The sequence below is a fragment of the Falco rusticolus genome, chromosome 9, assembly GCF_015220075.1.
Source record: "Falco rusticolus isolate bFalRus1 chromosome 9, bFalRus1.pri, whole genome shotgun sequence".
Taxonomy (NCBI): domain Eukaryota; kingdom Metazoa; phylum Chordata; class Aves; order Falconiformes; family Falconidae; genus Falco; species Falco rusticolus.
The window spans coordinates 8,471,605-8,493,372 of NC_051195.1; the positions used below are offsets into that span (position 1 = coordinate 8,471,605).

Sequence of the window (21,768 nt, forward strand, 5' to 3'; positions counted from 1 at the left end):
AACTAATCAAATGGATTAACAGAAGCCGTTGGATTAAAAAAAAAACAACCCTATTGAAACCTATGCTGGTTTTACCACTTACAGATATAAGGTTAAACATACTTCACAACCCTAAGAAATCTGTATATTTTTTTTCCTAAGTACTCCTTACTTTAGCAAGTTCTACAACGTACTCCATTCTTGTAAAGATCTGTTTTTCTCTGAACAGATGTATCCAAAAAACCCATATCATCTGATAAAAATACAAATATAAAAACAACCAAGATACGAATAACAAAGATTACATCTATAAAATAATACCAAAAGTTGCAACAGCAAAAATGGAGATGGAATATATAATTCAATGCTATGGAAAATTAAAGTACGGCACATAATTTCTAGGTACACAATGGCAAAACAAAAGAAGTAAAACACCACAATAATAAGAAGAATATTAAAAAAAAAATATGGAAAACTGATGTCTACTTCTGACTGTATGAGCAAAAAAACACTCAAAAGAATTAATACTCCCGTCTCTGCCCAAGCATACAGTAGTTTGGCTGAAATCGATTGCTATGGGGAAGCGAGGGCTGGCAATTTCATAAGGGTGGAAAATAAAGCGTAAGATAAGAAACTCAGCAGTGATAACTAATAACAACTTTACTTACAACAGTGTTCGGATCTCTAACAGAGAGAGTACACAAAAGGCTGGATGTCTTTAGCAAGGATCCTGTTTTCCAAATAAAACCTAAATAGGATGAAAATACCTCTGTACAAAACAAAACCACGACTGTTAAATTCCCACTGAATACTCAAAAATACTGCACTGATAACACTGAAATACACATGGAAGATAGGGTTGAAATATTCAGAATTATTGTAAGAGGGAAACGCATGCCTTCTCACATTCACTTTGTGTAAGACAAACTATAATGGCATAAAAATATGCAGACTACCAAACGAGGGGAAAAAAGCAAAGGATATTGAATCTACCAAACTAAATTGATAGCCACCTTTGAAAAAAAATAAATAATGTTTTGTCCTTTCATTTTTCAGTTTGTTACTAAAGCTATACAGGGATGTCAAGCTTGCTTAGTTCATGACAAGGATCAGGCAGATCACGCAAAGCAATCACAGCCCATGACAAGGAACAGCTTTAGAAAGAAAACTTCATCAAAGGTAAATGCACTGTGCTAGTACTTCTGGTTTCATTAACCAGAGCCTGACGAGACTACGGCCATTACCAGAGGAGGAGAAGGCAGCCTAACAGCAGCACTCCCACCGGCAGTATGCAGTGCATGGACACAAGAGGAGAGGAAAGAAGGCAGCGGAGAATTAAGAGAGGATTGTCCAAGTGTTGAATTAGCTGCTCAGGTTGCTTAGGTATGTCCTGCAGAATGCCTGGCGTGCTCAGTGTTACACCAGGGAAATCACTTCTCTGTGAGTATAGGGTTAAATACAGATGATGCTAATTTTCAAGGCAGGTAGCATGATAAGGAGGGACGAAGACTGAGACAAGAAAAAATACAGAAACACAATTCTGCAGAAGCCACTGAAGAAGCGCCAGCATTTCTGTTATAATTATCACACTGATTTCACATGAAAGTCCACAATCACCTGGAGGAGGAGGAACGACAACTCTCTCCAACGAAGACAAAACTGATATATAAGATTCCTAAGATTTACGGGTCAGTTACTACTCTGAAAGTAACTATCTCAACCACAAATGCCACAGGATGTCAATATGTTTGGAAATAGCGTTGCTGCCAGATGTTTTGAGAGTCAGATACTGAAAGCATCCAGAAATCCAGTGCTCAGGGGACACTGACAGCTGTCAAGAAAGTAATCTTCCGAAAGCAAATTGCTTGGAGCTCTACCTCTGAGGATTTTATTTTGTCCCGCTTCAGGAGAAAGAAGAGGGCAGACAAAAGGCTTGTAAGCTAAAGGCAGATTAAAAACAAATGCATATTTTGACATATTTTATATTCCTCATAGGCAGAACTCAAGGATACCGCTGAGGAAATCTGGGGGACCCAAGGGACAACTCCAGGATATTCGCTGAGAAGTATGCGGGGCTTGAGTATTGAGACTGGATATACGAGCCTAAAGGTACGATTCTTCCATTCCCTCAAGCTACAATTTTAGATGCAAAACAAGAGCTGAACTTTCTATTTAGAAGGAGAACTACCCGTAAAACTGCAGTTCAACCAGCCAACCAAAGAGACCAGTAAAGCTCAACTAGGTACTAGGCACAGCAACGCTGGAAATCCTGAATCCAAAACCAGGGTAAGCATCCTCATTCGACTAGGAGAGAATGCTTTCAAGAATTATTCAGAAAAGAAAGAATGAAGAAAGAGAAGTTCCACAGACCGTGTTACAATAAAATATAACATGTGGTGGTGATCACGGGGGAGATCTGAAACAAAAAATAAAATAGTCCCATGCTTTAAAGAGAGGCGAAATGAAGTTTAGGGAGTTCTAAGAATGGCAGAATTATACAAAAACGGCATATTAAAGTGCACAGGTATGGCACAGAATTCATACTATGTAAATCAACACACAGAAGGATCTGGTGCCAATGAGTTCAAAGAATGCCTGTTCCTGCTCTCGCAGGATTTCAGACTGATGTAATATCAGATGAGTCTAGACTATGAGAGCACAGACCCTTGGCTTGAGTCTTCCCTGTCACTGCAACCGTGTGCTCATTTAATTTACTTCTCTTCCAAACATAACCAAAGGCTTTTGCTGAGTCATGTAACTATCCAAAGGGTAAGATGCCTGTAAGTTGGACTCCTTGTGTGGAAGGATCCTGTCAAAGAGCTACGATTGCGTTACTGGTTCCAGTCTCTGCAGATCCTTGCATTACGATGGTCACCACAGAACCTGTGCTGAGACTGACATTTGTCCCAGCTCCACTGTTCTCTCATATTTTCTCCTTTGTCTGAATGAAGAAATCAATAAGGTATATGTTGTTATCCAGGGCAGTGAGCCTCTTGACTGGACACAATCAAAATATACACCATGAAATGTTTTCTACTACGTGCTTATATATATACATACAGTCGTTTTCCCTTGACCAATTCTTCTATGGAACACAAGCTCTTGGTGCAAAAAAATCCAGCTTTTAAGAACTATGGAAAAGCATAGATCTTTATCAAATGAAAACCAATTTAACTTTCAGCAGTTTTTGTATGTAAAATGAAACAAAAATTACATTTTCATGTCTCAATTTACACAAAATATCATTTGTCAACAATTAAAATCTAATTCAGATGGCACTCTGAAAATGTGCAACCTCACACAATAGCATAAATATTTTCATGTGGAACATCAAAAGCAGTTCTTCACATCCAAGAGTTATTAAAATTTATTTTGCTATTTTGTTGCTTGCCCTGAATTGGAAAGCTTATTGGCTTTGTTCAGAACCAAGTAAAAAAGCAGCATTTCATGTCAAAAACAAGACAAGATGCGAGAATGGCTATGAGTCCAACTCCATTATTAGTGAGAAATATTAGCATGTCATTTGAAAATTTGGGAAATGTTTCCCATATGTTGTAAAGGAGACTGTGTAGTGGGAGCCAGAAAAGTACATCCTGTTCTATTCAGCGGTGCATCTCACTTCTTTTCACCCTTCTGCTGCCTCGTCATGCGAATTATATTCATTTTCCCACCCCACAATTCTAAATAAATACCGTATCACTTCTTTGCTGCCACCCATCTTGTGATTGAGCGATCACTGAGAACCTGACAGTCCTTGCATATTTTGGTAGATCAGGAATAATTCTAACAAGAGATAAAAAGCACAAATTAAAAAAATCGTCAGAATAGTGCCTGTTAATGAAACATACTATCAGTTAGCAGCTAAGGATTTTAAGGCACGTTACTCATGGAAGAGGAATAAGCATCACCTCTGCATTAGGCTCAAAACTTGTAATTGATTTTATTTGTTGCTAGAGGAATCCTAGTTCGATTACCTGATGAAACTTTACAGCTAGGCAAACGTTTGACTTTTAAGTTGTTGCCCACGCCACAACTTTTATTATTGCTAAAAGTCCAAGCAACAACCTAAGTGCTAGAGAAGAGGAGCCAGTTGTAGAATAAACCATCCACGTTGCTAGCTGGCATGCCAGCCGGTACCTTCTGGCAAGTTTGATCAAGAACAGAACCTCCATTCCTTGTTGCCCATCTTCCTCCACAGCACAGCTACGGTGATGTAAAATCCCTCTCTACATTGTCAGACATGCCGTGTCAGGCACCACGTGCCACCGCTAAGTCAGAGAGTGATGATAATGTCAGGAACATGGGAATGGAGAAAGCAACATGCTTAGTGCAAGCAAAATCTTTTATGCAAGAACAAACAAAGGAAATTGCATGACAAAGATCAAAGATGCTATAATGATTTTTTGGATTTCCTTCAGCAGTTCTTCACAATAAACAAGGTCGGCATTCCAATTAACGTTCGGAAGCCGCTAAAATCTGCAGATGGTTTTTAAAATATTTTTTCCTCAGAAATCTAAAAAGAGATTCTTCTCTGCTGATACCAATAAACAGAAACTATTCATGCCCTCTTAGGTAGTCTCCCCTTTAAAAACCTCCCTAAATTAGATAGCAGCAAGGCAGTTCTGGTAATTTCCCACTCCTTTCTGTCACATACCCCATTTCACTTCCCTCTCCTCCTCACCATGTATCTATGACCTCCTTCAGCAAAGATTAGAAGACATGAAAATTGGCCTCTGCAAGGGAATTGCTATGTCAAAAGAACACCCAGGCTTATATTCAGTACTTCAGAACACAAGGATCTCAAAGCACTGAGCGCAAAATATAATATAATATTTTGAGAACACAATATTCTCAGTGTCTGGGGGGAAAAGAACCACAGTTGTGTAGTAAGTCAGTGGCACGGTCAAGATTGAGATCTTTGCCTTGTGCCATTTTTGTTTCACATTTACCTAGGCAGAATTTCCAGTCAAACTAAAATGCCCACATGAATTTTTAAGCAGCTGACAATGGCCACATCTTACACAGTAATAATGTTTTTTCCACCCTTCCTTTCAGAATAATTGTACTGTGATAACAGGATCTGATCGGTATCAGTGAAGCATGTGCGTGTGAGGTAGCACACAGTATGTTTCCTGAAGTCACTGACAATAAGTGAATCACAGCATTACAGCGTTCAGCAATATGTACAATATCACAGGGGAAGCTATATGAGACCGTATTATGAAAAGGAATCCTAACAGAAGTTGGTGAATGGTCTCAAACAGAAAAAGTACAGCTTGACTATTTTCAAGTATATTATCAACATATTAAAGAACTTACATACTAAAATAAATATATCTATGACTTCTTTAAAAAAAAAAAAAAAAAATCATCCTCTGTTCAACTCCCTCCTGTCTACTGTAACCTCAACCAAAGCAACGATACAGGGTGGGTGCTTGCTTTGTGGCACTTCAAGAACCACATATAGATTTACGTGACAACAGTCTCCTCTTTTTTGTGTCGCACATAAAAAAATTACGAGGTTATGTATCCTGGCATACACAAATACCTGGAAATGTTCTAGGTACTCAGTAGAAAATATGATGACCCAGTAAATACTGTCTCGCAAACTGCTTCTGGCTTCCAGGCTGAGGGCTGGACCTACGCTGAACTCGATAAAATCTGAAGATCTCTGGTTCTAACGCCATGGACTGCCCTAGCACACTTCTCGAACTGGAGCCAGGTGCAAGCAACCTAATGCTTACCTAAGCTAGGAGAGTCCTTAGGTAAGCACCAGGTTGGTTGCCTATGGCTCCAGTCCTAGAAATATGAATCAGTAGTACGTACGTTAGCGGTCACGCTATCGCTAATGTGGCTACTTACCCGAGTAAAGGTATGTATATATTCAATATGCTAGGGGTCTCAATGGAATCATCAGATGGTGAAAACACTGTGCTTGATTCTTATCTTCTTTCTCCTGTTTTTACACCAAAATGCATCAAAAGCAGTAACGCTCCCTTACATAATGCAAGCTAGGCACATTTTAACCTGGTTTGGAGGGGTTTTCTTCTAGGTTTGTTTTTTTACAATAAATTGGATTCCACATTATATGTTGATACTATATTGTGGTCTGTTGCACATTTCAATAAGCACCTCCTTCTATACGTTACAAGAACTTCAGATTACATGATATGCAGAAGACCTAGGTCAGAGGACTTAATTTTCTATGAATCTGAAGGAGAATACTCCAAGTTAGTGAACACATTGTTCCCTGAATTGTAAAAGGAGCCAACCCATAATGATATGAAATGGAAAAAACCCCACATTATAATACAAGAGTATGGCAAGCACAGGCTTTAAGAAACAACTACTCATTTTTGTTTGGAAGCAATTTGAAAACACAAATTATGCATCAAAGTGTGTCTGTGATTAGCATGATCTGATAGCTTTCTGCTGTTATTGGTTCAATATTAAATTGAGACCTTGCCCAATAACATCAACACAAATTAGCTAAGACTCAAAATGACAATCAACTTGGAGGACCTATCCTGAAAAGTGGCACTAACAACTTCCCAGCCTCGATGAGCTCTCAATCTTGCAGCTGTTTTTAAAAGCTTCCTCCCAAAGGCACATTTAGAACTGAATTAAATGCAACTTTGACTTAATTAACGTTTTAAATGATAATGAATACAATGTAGATTCATAGAAGGCATTTACATTGTGTTATAAAACTGATAAAAATTTAATAACTCTTTGTTAATAAGTTATGTCTCTCCAGACCCATAAAGCCTAAGGCAGTCGGTGCTGTAGTCTAGGGTCTAATCCAGGTTCCTAACGCAGGTGGTATAAGGAGGCAGGAGACTGACTTGACACTTGACATTTGCTCTAAGCCTGCTCTGGATCAAGCCACTGCTTGTTCATAAATACTTTATTTCATATAGTAAAGGTCAGAATTTGGGCTCAAGGCAGGGCTATGACAGAAATGCTCAAGCTGAAACGGAGCCAGCTCTGGCATCTGTCGCTTGAAATAGCTCGGAAACAGCAGAGAAGGAGACCTAACCGGCTAGCATCTGTCCCACACCAAGGAGGTAACAGGAAGAATCTGCTGCCTGGTGGTAAGAAACTGTCATGGTGAGTTTCATGACAACCAGCCACACTCAGGAACTAAAAATGCAAACATAATTTCCATGTCACCCTGCATAAGACCCTCTGCTAAATTCACTCCACAGGAGGCAGACAGCATCTTTTCTAGCTTGTCCCCATCAAAGCAAGCCACTCACTAGTCTCTTCCCTATGACCCTGGTAAGAATCACTGCTCAACATAAAGGCCTAAAGGAATTAAATGCAGACTTCTTGATCTCTCCTTCCCCTGCCTCCCCAATTCTTCGAACAATTTGCTGCTAAACTTAGCAGTGCCTCCATCCCACTGTGATGCGAGAGCTCATCTCCTTGTTACAGACAGCATAAATTGGGCAGAGCTCCCCCTCATCAACCTAGTCTTAACATGCTGCATCACAAAACTCAACTGAAAAGGTGTGGGCTTCATTATTTATATCTGCTGGTCATCAGTAACGAGTCGGATTGTCCTGCTCTTACCATTCTGCCATCTGAAAAGGAACAGCTTTGGTTCGCGGGGGTTGTTTCAGCCCTTTTCTGCTCTTGCATTTCTACATCTCAGTATTCATCTGTATGCTCATGTTATATCCAGAAGAGAGTTAAAGACTTTAGCAGCACTCAAGTTCCATCAAAATATGGAACAATAAAAGGGATTGATGTTTTGAGTGTTAGAGTCAAACTACATAGTTGCAGTCACCTATCGTAAAAATATCTGTTGTTTCCTGTGTACTACCTTCCCCACCCCCACACACCCCCGACCTCACCACAATTAATGTCATCTATTTAGCGTCTGAAAAGGAAATACAAAAGTACCAGTGCCTTCATATACATGAAAAAAATGATGGACTAGATACTTGGAGTCTCAAGAGGGCATATACACTGCTTCTATCTCTACGCCAGCAATGCAGAAAGCCATATGGTTGCACCAAGGAGAGGATCACCCGAAGGCCTGCACACCAAGAGCACGAGAAAGGCAGACAAATCAAAGGGCTGTTCCAGTGGAACCACCGCTCCAGCGAGCAGTTCTTGGCTGCTAGTTAAGACTGTGATTGCATACATTGAGTCCATTTATCCTACCTTTAGCGGAAACACCTGTGTGCACCTCTGTACAATTGCCACAAGGAGATGACTGAAAGAAAGTAGGTTAGGCAGGATTGCAAATATAAACTAAGCTTGGAAGTGGAAGGCTAACTTCATTCCCAGCAAAACAGATCTCATGGTGGCTGGCTTCTGCTCTGCCCGTACCACAGGCTGTGGAGCTGGCTGCAAACATGGGCAAATCTCCAGCACGTACAAGCATTGACTTCATGGCAGTGGCCACCGCCATGAGAACCTCTACAGAAAAGCGCACGTATCTCCCGCATTAGTATTTTCTTTTTTTCAGTTGTTCCATTGCCTTGTTTTATATGCTTCAAAACCCCAGTGGCCAGTTTTGGTAACAGCAGCTCACTTGAAAGCAATTCATTCTGAGAAGGTGACCGAGGAAGGTGAGCCGCTCTTCGCCATTACCCAGCAGCCACACAGACTACACTGAGGTACACGCCTTTTCCTCTGCCACTCCCAGCTGTAAGTAGACTTGCATCTTCACTGAGTTATCTAAAACAGTATTTTATCTGCAAAATGGAACACTAAAATATACACAGGTTTCCATTTTTACATTACTGTCAGTATTTTGAAAGGGAACGTACGCAGCCTTGTAGGGGTATTTAGAAGAAACGTCACAGCCATGTCAGTTCTCAGGACCACAAGGCTGAATACATGAGAACTGATGTAAGCAAAGTAAAAATCTGTCACCCCAAAAGCAAGAACAATATTTGGAACTAGTTTTACATAAATCATTATATCAGCCACAGCATGTTTCACAGGCTTATTGTTTATATTCTCTGTGGTTTTGAATTAACAGGAATTTATTTGGCACTGTGTCTCATTCTAATGTCCCGTTTCCATTAATCTCATTCATAAAAAAAAATAAACAGGCTACACAACATAATGCTATATCATTGTCCAGTACACAGAGGTGGGGTCATTCCATAGAAGTGAGCTGTAAAAAATGTAACAATCTGATTATAATCACTTGCTTCTGACCTTATGATGCCACCCCTGAGGGGCAACATCTGTCTTTCCTTTCCGAGCAGACCCGATCGCTTATTTACTCCCTCTGTTTCTTCTTCCTCAAAACATTAAAGGTGTGCTATTGCCTTTCTGAGCAGGAAAAAGATGAGACAGTGTGACCACAGAGGGATCAGCGGGTTATATTAAAGAGAAAAGTGTTTATGCAGCATATGTAAAAGCAATGGTTTCAGAACAAATGACTCTCCATCCCTCCTGTGGCCACAACAGGATTCGCACAGCTCAGAAAAAGTGCGTAGCGGAAGAGAGCAGCGGTAGCACCCTACCTTTTCCTGTTCGAGTATCATCAATACAATGTAAATGGGATCATATTTATAGCTGGTTTGAGAATCTCGGAGTCAGTAGCCACCACAAGGTGGTACACACATCCTGTCAAAGGGAAACCACTGCTGCTAAAGGGGGAGAAGGAAATTCTGGCACTGAAAGTTGTCTTTGGTGGGGCACACACAGGCCCTTCCTGCACCTTAGATCACCCATAAAATCAAGTATTCCTTGTTGTCTTGGCTACTCCAGCAAGACTAGAGCAGTAGTAGGTTAGTTTTGTTCCATAGAAAGCAGAGGGTATAGCTCTTGCATTCTAGGAGAGATGAAGACTACGCTGTCTATCCAGCCAGCAATTTGGGAACCCAGGACTTAATATTCAACTCATTCAGAAAAGCCCGAGTGCAGTTACACGACCGATGAGTTCTAGATACACTGACCGATGTAAGTGTTATACATTCTCTCTAGCTAAGTCAGTGACACGTCTTTCCCATTCCCACTATAGAATTTAGGTTTTGAAGTTGTAAAGACACACAGGAAGAGCCTACATTGCCCTAAATAGCACAGGTCAATGAAGAGGCTAGAGTTTTCCTCAACCTAACTTGTTAAACCACATTGCCAGACGTAGCTGCAGCACAGTGTGCCAACCTTGGTTCAGCAGCTCTCCTTCTCCAAGCCGCCCAAAATGTCCATCTGATCTTGCAAAATGTGATTTCAAGTCCTTCGAAAAAGACTCAGCATCTAACCTGTCTGTTCACCATAAATCACGTGATGGCACTAGAACACCAGATGGAATATCTGGTTCTAAACTGGGCCTGGGACACAGGTAGGTAGGTAGGTACATGCTTTGGCTGCTTTCAGAAGTTAAGCTTCCTCCAACTTGTCTTACATGGTCTTTCCTTTCACAAAAGATGGCTAGGAGTTCAGACTGAACCCTAAATTCAAAATACAGTGATAATTAGTCTTGTCTTTTGTCTCCAGAGAGCCCTGATATCCACCAAAGCCATAAAGGCTCCACACAAAGCTTCTCAGAACCACCAGAGTGTGCCAAGGCATGCTTTCTCACAAGCTCAATTAGATCTGTGTGGGCCTAGTATCAAGAATGTCTTTGGAAATTTAGATTCCCATGGCAGTGGGCACAGCAACAAATTTAGAGGTTTGCTTTTGGAACGTGAACTTGTGATGTTCCTGAGAAGCACAGCCATATGGTGATAGACACAGAAATTAAATGGTTTAGGTCAAGATTCTGTCTGTATCAATTAATCATTTGAATGGCACTCCCCAAGATTTGGCACAGACTTAAGCAGAAACATCACACTTAGTAACATAATTTCACTGTATAAACCACCCCAGGTTTTTCAGTGGCTAAGTGCCTCTCTTCACTCTAATTTCCTTGAGTCTCCAGTGCAAAAAATACTTGGACTGTTTGAGTGCTGGTCATGTAGCAACCCACCAAAAGCAGCTAAACCTGAAAAAGCATATACACACACAAATCCTATTTTCTTACATTTAGAAAAATCATATCCATTTTTTTTTCCCCAGACAACTGCCTATAAACTCAAAAGCTATTTTAATGTGATTACATTTAATCAAAATATGATTTTCATTTGCTGGAAGTAAAAGCAACAATATAATAACAGAGAAAATCATTCACAGTGGAAAATACACTGCAAGTGTTACTTTCTCTATGTATTAAACAATTAGTACCCTAAATCCTGTGTACATCATTGAATATGTAAATTGGTGTCTTCTACTTGACATCAGATTTGTACAAACAGCATTAATTATTATAAAAGCTACTCACTGTTTCAAGTTTCATACAATGGTCTGTGATTTTATTTACTTTGGGGAAGAAAAAAAAACAAGCCTCCTTTTATAACCAAAAGTATATTAAAAAAAAGGGGGGGGGGTGGGGGTGGGAAATGAAAGAAAGAAATGCATTAAGCAATTGTAGAAGCAACCCAACCCAACTGGGGCACCATGACCAAAGCAAGCCCTGTAATAATATAATGACCTTTAATGAGTGTCTGGGGAAACAATACAGTCCTAGCATAAAAGACAAAGGGCAAAACCCATCATGGCTCCACTGACACTAATTCAAAATGATTTTCAGAACAACTAAAGAATGTAAGAGTGGTAATCTGATCCACCAATCTGACCTTACTTTGATTCTGGGGCCCTGCTGCTGCCATTTCTAATTGTCAAACACTCTACATTTCACATCTGCTCATATTTAATGAAAAGCTGACTCTCACCGCCATCCTTTGAGTTAACTAGCTCTGTCAAGATGGGCATCATACGACCCCTGCACACTGCAAAGAAAACACACTGATTTCTGTTGAAGCCCTGCCAGTGAAACGTTGCATCTGTGTGTATATATATTAATTGGAAAAGAAAGGCTTATGCTGCTTTGCGAAGAGTGTGAATTGGTATTGATTTTCGTACTTATTATTAACAGTCAAAGGTGACTAGTCTCACAAGGGGAAGAGTGAGATCTCTTTTGAATTGATGGAGTGATGAAGGGGGGAAAGGGCCCCTGAAAGATAGGATGCTAAAAATCCTCAAAGCTGTCAATATCACTTAGCCTTCAAAATATAGCGTAGATCTACCGTGTTTCCCCAAAGTATTGGTTTTTTTGGTGGAAATAATACCATTATTGCAGAGGGGTTTGGCTCAGCAGGCAACACAATCAAAAATGTTTACGTTATCTGCCTCTGTACAGTCTTAAGTGAACTTGAAAGCTACGGTAACCTATAAATTACGGTTTTTCTTTCCTTACCAAACAGTGCTAATGGCAGAAATTTTACCCATTTGTAGGGGATGTATTCATTTAGCCTGACCTGGTTGCTGTTAACACCAGTGCCGGGACCCAACCACATATTCTCTGTACTAGTCTGTATTAAGGCAAACTATACCGGGCACCGTGTCACTGAGGCTGTTAGGCTGCATAAGTAACACCGCCCGCAGTAATTCTCAATCCAGGAAGGTTTCTTGTTGGCTTTTTTTAACTATGTATGTTTTGCTGTGTTTTAACCTGATAAAGGCCTCTTTAAAGGATAAAAACTCCTGGAACTTAGGATAGGACTTAAAACTGGGAACCATCTCCCCTGAGCTGACGCACAAGTCGCAGCCAAGTAGACAAGAAGAACATTCAGAGTGCTTATACACATGTACAGAGAGAAGATTTCTAGTAAAATCTCTAAAATCCTATTAAAATCTTTATCTGACAGTCTTTAAACAAAAAAAGCTAACAAAAATCACAGTACTGTTATACACTCCACACTTGTGTCCAGAAAAATAGTTCAAGTGTCAAACTAGTTAAAATCATTCACCACTTGGACTAGATACTGCAATATACATATGGTATCAAAAGGAAACCAGACACAATCTACTAACTATGTTACACTCTTAGCCATGGAAAGCATTTTTATCTGTGATGACTTGTAACAAAGCCGACATGCTTCCTGATCAAAAGTCCTAATACTCCTTTATAGATGTTTCTGAATAATTTTGTAGCTTTTCTTTGCTACTTGGGTGGGGAAAGGAAAATAGCTCCTGTCCCAAGACATAGTTTTGCCTGTTATGAACATCTGAAGAGGATAAGAAAATGAAAAAAAAAAAATTTAAAATCACCATTTTTGTATTTAACAACCTTCAGTTGTTGACATCACACTGATAAAGCAAGCTTTGAAATCCCTGTCATTTCGCCCAAAGAATTAAAGGCTACGCAGAACTGTTCTACGTTCTCTGCCTTCTCTCTCTCAACTCTGACCTTTCAAAGGAGCTTTTGGGGCATATTCCAGAATGGTACTGTCCTACGGGACAGATTCCACAGTTAATTTCAAAAAGCCTGCATCAGGAAGTAAGCTTGCATCAGGATAGCCCTTCTAAAAAGGCACCACAAAACGTACAACCTTTTTTACTAAGATTTCTGCGGTTTCACTGTTGGATGGAAGGCCCTGCCTTACTGAGGCTGAAGGGTTACAAACAAAACTAAAGACAATGGGTAGCAGCATAGAATAGAATTGCAGCTGCCACGGTTCAGCAGCTAAGTTGTACCCTGTATATTTATTCCCTGCCCGTTGTATGCTGCTCTAGTGCCAGCACCATTAAAGCTGTCTGCTTAGCACCGGTCATAGGTTTAGACACAGGCCTGTTCCTCCACTGCAGCACCTATTGTTTAATTAATGACAATTTATATTGTATGAATTAAATAAAAAAGATGTCACCAAACTGCACTACTAAGGTCCTGCATGCTATTGCAAAAGCATGCCTCATAAAGAGCACACGAAGCAAAATAATGAATCACATTTTTCATCTTAAAAATAAATTAAAACAGAAATATAGATACAGAGCTGTATTAAATGTGGGTTTGACTTTTTTTTTTTAAAAAAAAAGCATCAGCCCAGTAAAACTCACAGAACTACAATGTACGACACAAGACGGGGATGATACCACAGACATCACAGACATGGAACAGCATGTGTTGGTGTTAAAACTTACAGGCACGTAAACTGGTGGAGCAATCATTAACAGAGACAGAAGAAAGTGGGAAGGCTCTCTCAAGGGTGTCCATGTTACTATGTACACTGCCTGACATGCAAGAGCAGTCACGCTCAGAGCGTCCGCAATCAAAACAACATGCCAGTTTCATTCTCTTGTAGATGGACATCTTGGCTATAACCATGTGTTGGATGGGAGGAGAGGAAGAGCAGCAGGTTAATGGCAAGGTTATATATATAACAAGGCAGCTGGAAGGTAATTTAAGGGATTTAACACAGGCCTTAGTTTATGTTAACAGTCTTGACCCAGGGAAAAAAAAAATGCAATGAGATTATTGATAACACTTTGGCTGTACATTAAAAGTAGGGCAAAAGATAAATTGCTCTTTATTTCTGTTCAGTCTTATAGGGTGACCGCAGACATGGGGAAGAATTACTGTTTACAGTCAAGTGTTTGGATCAAAAAAGAACATAGTAAAAACAGAGAATCCTAAGAATATATATTTTTCCCTTGGCACAATTAATACTACTGAGTTAAAATGATTATCTGTTAGATATTTTTAGCCTATCTTGCTTCCTGTAAGAATCAAAGACTTTCTATATATATGTATGTATGTATACACAGACAAAAACACACATACACATATATTCTTACGCACACACTCACACACACATATACATTATACACATACATACATATACATATATGTAAATATATTTATTCTTAAACATATGCTAATAATTTCTCTGTATTAAACTGTGCCAGGGAACTCCTTTAATGCAATAAATTACACATTACTAAAGAGTTACAAGATGTTCATAAAATTTTCTGGAAAATTTACTTCATTTACATTATATCCTCAGGAATTCAAATTAACTCTTGACAGAATACCAAAATTTGCCCATATAAGAGACACAACTAATAATGGTAAATATGCTTGACATTAAAATCAGTTCACAAATAAGGCATCACCAAAAGCACACAGAGCATCGGTCCACTGAAACATGCTGAACCAACCACTGGCACGTTTCCTGCTCGGGACTCACAGGTAGGTTGGGAACCAAACCACTGAATGTAGAATTAAGGGCTAATGCCAAAAGGAGGGACGGGTTAGAATGGAACTTTTTTAGCCTTCAGTCATTCCAATGTCCTTGTTAGGTATTTCTGGAAATATACAGCATCTTATTTCACAAACGGGCGTGTAACCCCCACCGTGCCATTTTGTACGTTACCTGAATCACAGGCACGTTCGAGTCTGAAGAAACGCAAAGGCCACTGAGATTGTTTCACATGTTGCGCTGAACCAACACTTTTGGTAATGGTTTAGATTGAACTGACTCAATTATACTAAAAATGAAACAGAACACTGACAGGCAAAAACAAAACCTTAAAAGCAAATGCAGAAAAAAGGTAATGTTTCTCTGGCCTGTACCCTCAGTTTAGGATGTCTTTTTTGCATTATAGTAATGACATTAATTTACAATAATTTCTCTTTCTGTTGTTCCTTTTTTTTTTTTTTTTTCCTCCCCGGTTTCTTAATGCCACAGTCACCAGGGAAGAGGGATTGAAATCGCTCAAATGGGTCAAGTCCTGTTCTAAGGCCTTGATGGCTTGCCATACAGTATACTTGTCAAGCAAGGGTAACATTATGATTGTGGAAAACAGGCATTGAGGGAGATGAATGAGTGATCTCTTCAGCAGCGACTCCATTCCTCTAAAACTTTGCTCACATGACTAATGCCATGTTCTTTTAGCATCCTAGTAGAGTTATCTTACAGCTGTTCAGAAAGTCATCATGCAGCGTCAGGCTTGTTCATTGCATGGTACATCATTCCTCAGAGCTTGGCTTTTAGTAAGGAGGTTTCCACTGCAGCTTTTGATGCACACACATTCAAACTACACAGAAAATTCAAAACAGCATTCATTTTCCCATGGTTTCCCTCTGTCTAACTCTTCCCAACACATTCTTTAAAATCGAAAAGTTGGGCAGAAAAAGAAAAGCAAAATATGTTACCAAAAATGTGGAAGTCTTTCCATTATGCCTATTTTATTATTTTCACTTTAAGGGAAGGAAAGCAAAATAAAGGGCATTTGTGAGACACACTAGCAGTAGGTGAGGCAAAAGGCAGGCCCATTTTGTTTTAATTATAGCTGTTTTGAAGGACTTTTTCTAATCAAATGCTGTAGCAAAACACACTGCTCAGAAATTCTCAACCGCTAAGTCATTGGTTAGTAACAGTCCCTGGGTTTCATTTACTTGTAGCCATATCTTGTCAACAGTCAATAATAGGATAGGACACATTTACGAAAATTAAAAGAAATCATCCTTAAGGGCAAAGAGGCTTGGGAAGGAAAACTTTTTGTACCATTTTCACCAGACTTAAACCAATGAAGGGGGAAATTTAAGCCCTTCTGCTCAACAGGGGAAGGACTCCAGGGCACTTCTCAAAAGTGATGCCCTTTCAGGGACTGTTTTTAACTATTATTATCAGTTGTTCCAGAGATCATGCATCATTTTAATATTTTACATCATTAACATGCAGGAAACAGGCTTGGACCTGGAAATGTAAGTAGCAGAAAGGACTTGCTACAAGGGTTTCAACCAGTATATAAGCAACTGCATACCAGAGCAATACATTTAGGAAAGAAAACATGCTGTTACTCTTCATTCCCTTTATACAGTCATTATTACATTCATACCAAATACAATACTTATTTTCTTTTAAATAAAACAAAACATGGATTATTAGTAGAGATGACTAGTGGACAAGATCAAAGACAGGACAGAAATGATTTTAAACGGTTCAGCCACACACATACCATTTCCTATAAAACTTGCAGAAACATTAACAAAAAATGGGACTCGTCAAAGAGACAGGGGGACCTTAAGAACAGCCTCTGGGTGGGTGTTAAATTCAGTTGACACCTGTACCACCTGCATCAGAATTGACTCATTTCTATTCATGGAATTCTTATGGATGTTGAATAGAACTGCTATTTTAAACTAGTAAAAACGTAAGTTGGGCCATAAAGGAAATTACTTCCCTATTTTCAACTGAATAACCAATGGACAAAAAGGAAGATCAGATCCTTCTACCCAGTATGATGACAATCCCACAGCATTTGTGAAATGAATTAGTAAAACTATCAGGGGATGTTATCATGGACACAGAAATCAGGCTACTTAAATAATTTACTGACAAAACAAGGCATATATGACCTAGCCATTTTCTGATTTGTGTCAAGAGCAAAAGGAAAGCAAAATTTCTGTCTTTTATTGATCAAGTAAATACTTCTGAAAAGTTTTTTTTTTGTAGCAGTTTTTCTCAGAAGACAAATAGCCTTCCATTCTCATAAGGAAAGAATGTCTAAGCTTCTAGCAGTACCTCGCCTTCTCATCGCAAAAACTCAAAAAGGCCAGGCAAAATTTTTAGATTGTCTGGATCTGAGGTGTTACTTAGAGTTCACAAACAGTAATAGGAAGTATTTCCAGCTGCAAAAATAAGCAAAGGAAACTGCAGATTATTGCCTACCTAAGATATCAAGGAACAGCTCTTGTGGGTTTTGGTTTTTTTGTTTTGTTTTTGTTTGTTTGTTTGTTTGTTTGTTTTTTGTTTGTTTGTTTTAAAGCAAGCAGAATAATGTATGCCTTCATCTTTGCTGATTTTTATTTATTTTTTTTAAACCATACAGTCTACCCAATCATCGTGCTCCACCCATCACTAACATTTTCCTTGTGACCTTAGGGTAACAGAAAGTAGATCTACGAGGACATCTAGTGGGTTTGTACGAGATAACAGCTGGTTAAGAAGAACTGGAGGTTTCTTGACCAGCAGAAGGTAAAAACAGGTCCCACCAAAGAACTGAAATGCACACAGCGTCATTTCAATTCATCAAGTTCTCATGATCCACACTACGAGTAAAATAACAGCAGCATTGAAGGGCGACCAGAGCGATCTGATTGCCTTCTGGCAATGCTGGTTAGCATCATGGGACTGAAATACTGAAATATTGGAAGGATTTTTGCCAGCACAGTTTCAGTTTCCTGAAAAATACAGCAGCATATCTTAAACTGTTTGTGAGGATTCATTTTCTCTTAGCAAAACAGGCAAAGCTATCTCTCCATTATTTAATTTCTACAGGATGACTTCAAGACCACCAAGTCAGCTCGTTCGCTTCCCTAGCTTGCGACTTGTGCAATCAAAGAATGTTGGTTAGTTGCTTTCTATAATTCATATGATGCTGTTTGTTGTCAAAACTATAGAAACAGCAGGTGACCTACGTGGACATTCTGCTCTATTTTAGTAGCTATAAGAATGACTCACGGGTCTTGAAGTAATGGCACATTTATAGACCAATTCATTTTAATTTTGAAATCTGATCATAACCTTTCCTTCATTACCTTACAGAAGACTCTCCGCCAGCGTACTTTCAAAGCTAACTGCATTTCTGAAAAAACCCAAGCTATTGGGGAAATGGAAAAAAACAAGTCAAAGCTATGTGACCTTTTCTTTTTTTAATACTCTCTAAGCATGAAGAACTCTCTTACTTGTTTAATTATTCCTGTTTAAACTAATTTCTCTGGTCCATAAAGGCCTAAGCAGAGAAACATATTTAAAATAAATACCTTGCTTCAAATAAATCCAAATTACTTCCAGTATTTTGCCTCCAGGTCAATAGGATTCATCATTTTATCCATAGAAATTAGTTTCTTTCTGGTTTATTATTAAGTATTGATTCTTATCACGCTGACCTCTCTCACAATCTGCTGTGCTGTGCTGCCCCATCTTTCTGCTGTGTCACTCCAGTGGCTGAAAATAGATCTTGGGAGAAATTTCTGCTCTCTGTCTGGATGCTTTCTACCACAACAGGTTCTCAATCCTTTAGCCTAGTTTGCAGGCAACACAGTAGGATAAATAGTAAATAATGATAATCATAAGGAAGGCCACTGCAATTCCAAGCTGGCAAGCTCTTTATAATGCAACTCCAGGAGTGTGTGTTTTTCCCGGATCCTCTGCAAGATCCAATGGCATGTATGGCTGGGGGGGCGGGGGGCGGGGAGAGGAAAGGGGAACATCTCAATCCTATTTAAGACCTAAAGTGTTATCACACAATAAATTGAGAATATCTGGTGAAATGCTGAAGTTTCACAGCCTCACTTACTTCAAATAGCTGCAGTTACACGGTACGGCTAGCAGCCTCCGTTGGGCTCAGTAACGCCTCGCTGCAGCTAGGAAATATTTGATCCCTCTTGCTACTTGAAAGAACGAGCTCCTCTAATCCCAACACTGTCCTACAAACAGTACATTTCTTTGCAGTGCTTGCATTCATAAGCAGAAAATTCTTTCCATGTCCCAAATGCTGTGTTTATCTAAATTATCATGACTGTACACACTGAAAGTGGCTGAGGAGAGCCTTCATCGAGTCTGCGCCGCTTTCAAAGTGGGATGACTTGGATTGACATGAAGTGGTCTATAAAGTTCATATTCTATATATAATAATAACGTAAAACTTGACAGTTAAGGTCCTGAAAAGTCATTGTGGCTCTACTCACGTAATTTATTTCAAAATAAGCAAGCTGGGGGAAAATAATCACTGTAGCTTGTTTCCTGTTGGAGATGCCGGTAGGTTTAAAAGGCAGCCACACCTTTAATTCATTGTCTGGCTTTCCCCCATCTCCTTTTTTTTTTTTTTTTATTTTGCTGATGAGGAGAAAGGAGTTAGACCAGGACAGTGAAAGAGCGTGTTGCTCTTTGTGTCAACTATCTAATGAAAAAGACAAAGCACAAAAAAAAAATTGAAGAGGGGTCTGACAATGAATTGCACTTCACCAGGCAAACAGGGCTATAGTGGTCATTACCCCAGCCTAACCAGTATCCCTAAAAATTCGTGAGGTATCTCTAGAATCACTTCAAGGAAATGCTATCACCAAGATCTCATTTTCAAATAGGGATGAAAGAATAAGATCGTGGAAAAAAAAGGGGCAACAAGGTGGAAGAGGGGGAAACTGCTGTATTTTCTTCAACGTCACCCTAATCTCCATTGGTGTAAACGATGAGAAACTTGTGCGTATGACGTCACTGCTACATGCAACATAAATAAAGAAAAGAACCAAAATACTGAACAAAAATACTCTCTTCTAGAGAAAGACAGGTTGGACCGCACTCTGGGCTACAGGGAACCCATTTTTACTCACAATAGATCACTATCAGTGTGCAGTTAAAATATAGTAGGGGCCGTGTTCCAAGGCAGCAAGAGGAAAAATAAATCAAAAGTTTGTCAATTGTCATAGATTACAAGAAATTCCTTCAAACACATCAATGTACACACGATATGTCCCCTCTGGGGTTCAACCCCCACCGTTCACAGCAAGCACTGTCACTGGAAAAAATATATAGAGAATTAGACCACAGCTGTTGCAAAAGTGAAAGAAACAGGAGTCGTCGGTCATCCAGTTTAGAGAATTCATCCCAACATGGCTGCATTTTATATAAACATATACATGTATTTGGCCCCTTGCTGCAAAAACTACAGTTAATGGAATAGGAAAGAGATCGAAAACATTAAAAAAAATATTAACAATCTGTGAATAAAATTTCCACATAAGCATTTCTCTGGACAACGTGACATCAGCATTTATATGTTATTCAGGGAGTGGGATGGGTAAGAAAAACGGGATGGCAAAGAAACTGCAAAAGGAAACAAGGTTACTTTCATTATCCCTGGCCTTGTGGAAACATACTGATCTGCCCTGAATTATTAATATTAGGCCTAACAGGTTTGGACAAATGGCTATGTAGGTCAGACTCACGTTTAGACCCCGACAACACCACAAGATAATGTTCATACGGTATCTAAATGGATGTGCAAGCCCAGATGCATTATTAAAGAATGTGGTTTTCAAGTGTCACAGGAAACTGCATTAATTAATGCCACCATAATTAAGTTTTCCATGTAAAGATATTCTTTCACATTTAATTCACCTGAATGTGTCAATATTTTTACATACAACCTTTCATCTTACACATTTTCCGCATTCAGTTGCCTCTAATTGCTATGTTACTGGCTAATTAGAATATATATTTATCATATAGGACTACAAATACGCATGTGTGACTATTTGCAGTGCCTTTGAAAATCAAATTGACATATTAGCTGTTGACAGATCAGTTGACAGTTTCCTAATTCCATAGGGAAAGAGTATTCTTGATTTATGCTTTGTTTTGGTTAGACTGCAATTTTAAGACCAATGATTTGTATAGTTTACAGATGTATAACACAGTTGAGATTTTTCAAAAGTGATTAGTGATTTGAAAGCTAAAAACTGAGATATTTTATTTGAATAATAGACTGCACTAAAGACTTACCTTAAAAAAACCAACCAACAAAACCCCAAAAAACCTCAGGTCCCATAAAAGGAATCTTAAGATTGTCATCAAAATCTGATCAAAAATCACTAATTACTGTTTACATTTTTCATTTAAATTTTGTTGCTGATTGACAGAACTTTAAAAGCAAAGCAATTCTATTATCCCTAATAGCTGGGAGCATGCTCCTAAGTGGAATCTGCTCCCAGCTATCACTATACCTGTGACCATATGGGTGTGTATGCAGGAAGGGAGAGGGAAGAGGGCAGATGGCAGACAATGAAAGGGAAATTTAAGATTTTACTCTCACTGACCTTTTTTTTTCTTTCTTTTTTTTTTTTTGTTCTTTCCCACCTGACTCAGAGGGCTCCTTCCTTAGCGTTCAGTGCTCACCGCAGCAGCTCTGACAGCCACCGCCACCTCCTTCTGCCTC

The 21,768-nt window shown here is 39.2% G+C and overlaps 1 protein-coding gene across 30 annotated transcripts in view; it reads right to left on the minus strand.

The window, feature by feature from the left end:
- Window positions 1–21,768, minus strand: part of KCNMA1 (potassium calcium-activated channel subfamily M alpha 1) — a 506,074-nt gene that overhangs the window by 85,271 nt on the left and 399,035 nt on the right. For 15 of the 30 annotated variants that reach the window (XM_037399258.1, XM_037399257.1, XM_037399256.1 and 12 more), the window contains 2 exons: window positions 20,165–20,173; window positions 13,969–14,142 (listed from right to left, as the gene is read on the minus strand). The exons of 8 other annotated variants lie outside the window; for them this stretch is intronic. In XM_037399258.1, coding sequence (XP_037255155.1) covers window positions 13,969–14,142; window positions 20,165–20,173 — 183 coding nt within the window. The remainder of the gene's footprint in view (window positions 1–13,968; window positions 14,143–20,164; window positions 20,174–21,768) is intronic. 7 more of the 30 variants (XM_037399267.1, XM_037399261.1, XM_037399252.1 and 4 more) reach the window with 1 other exon arrangement.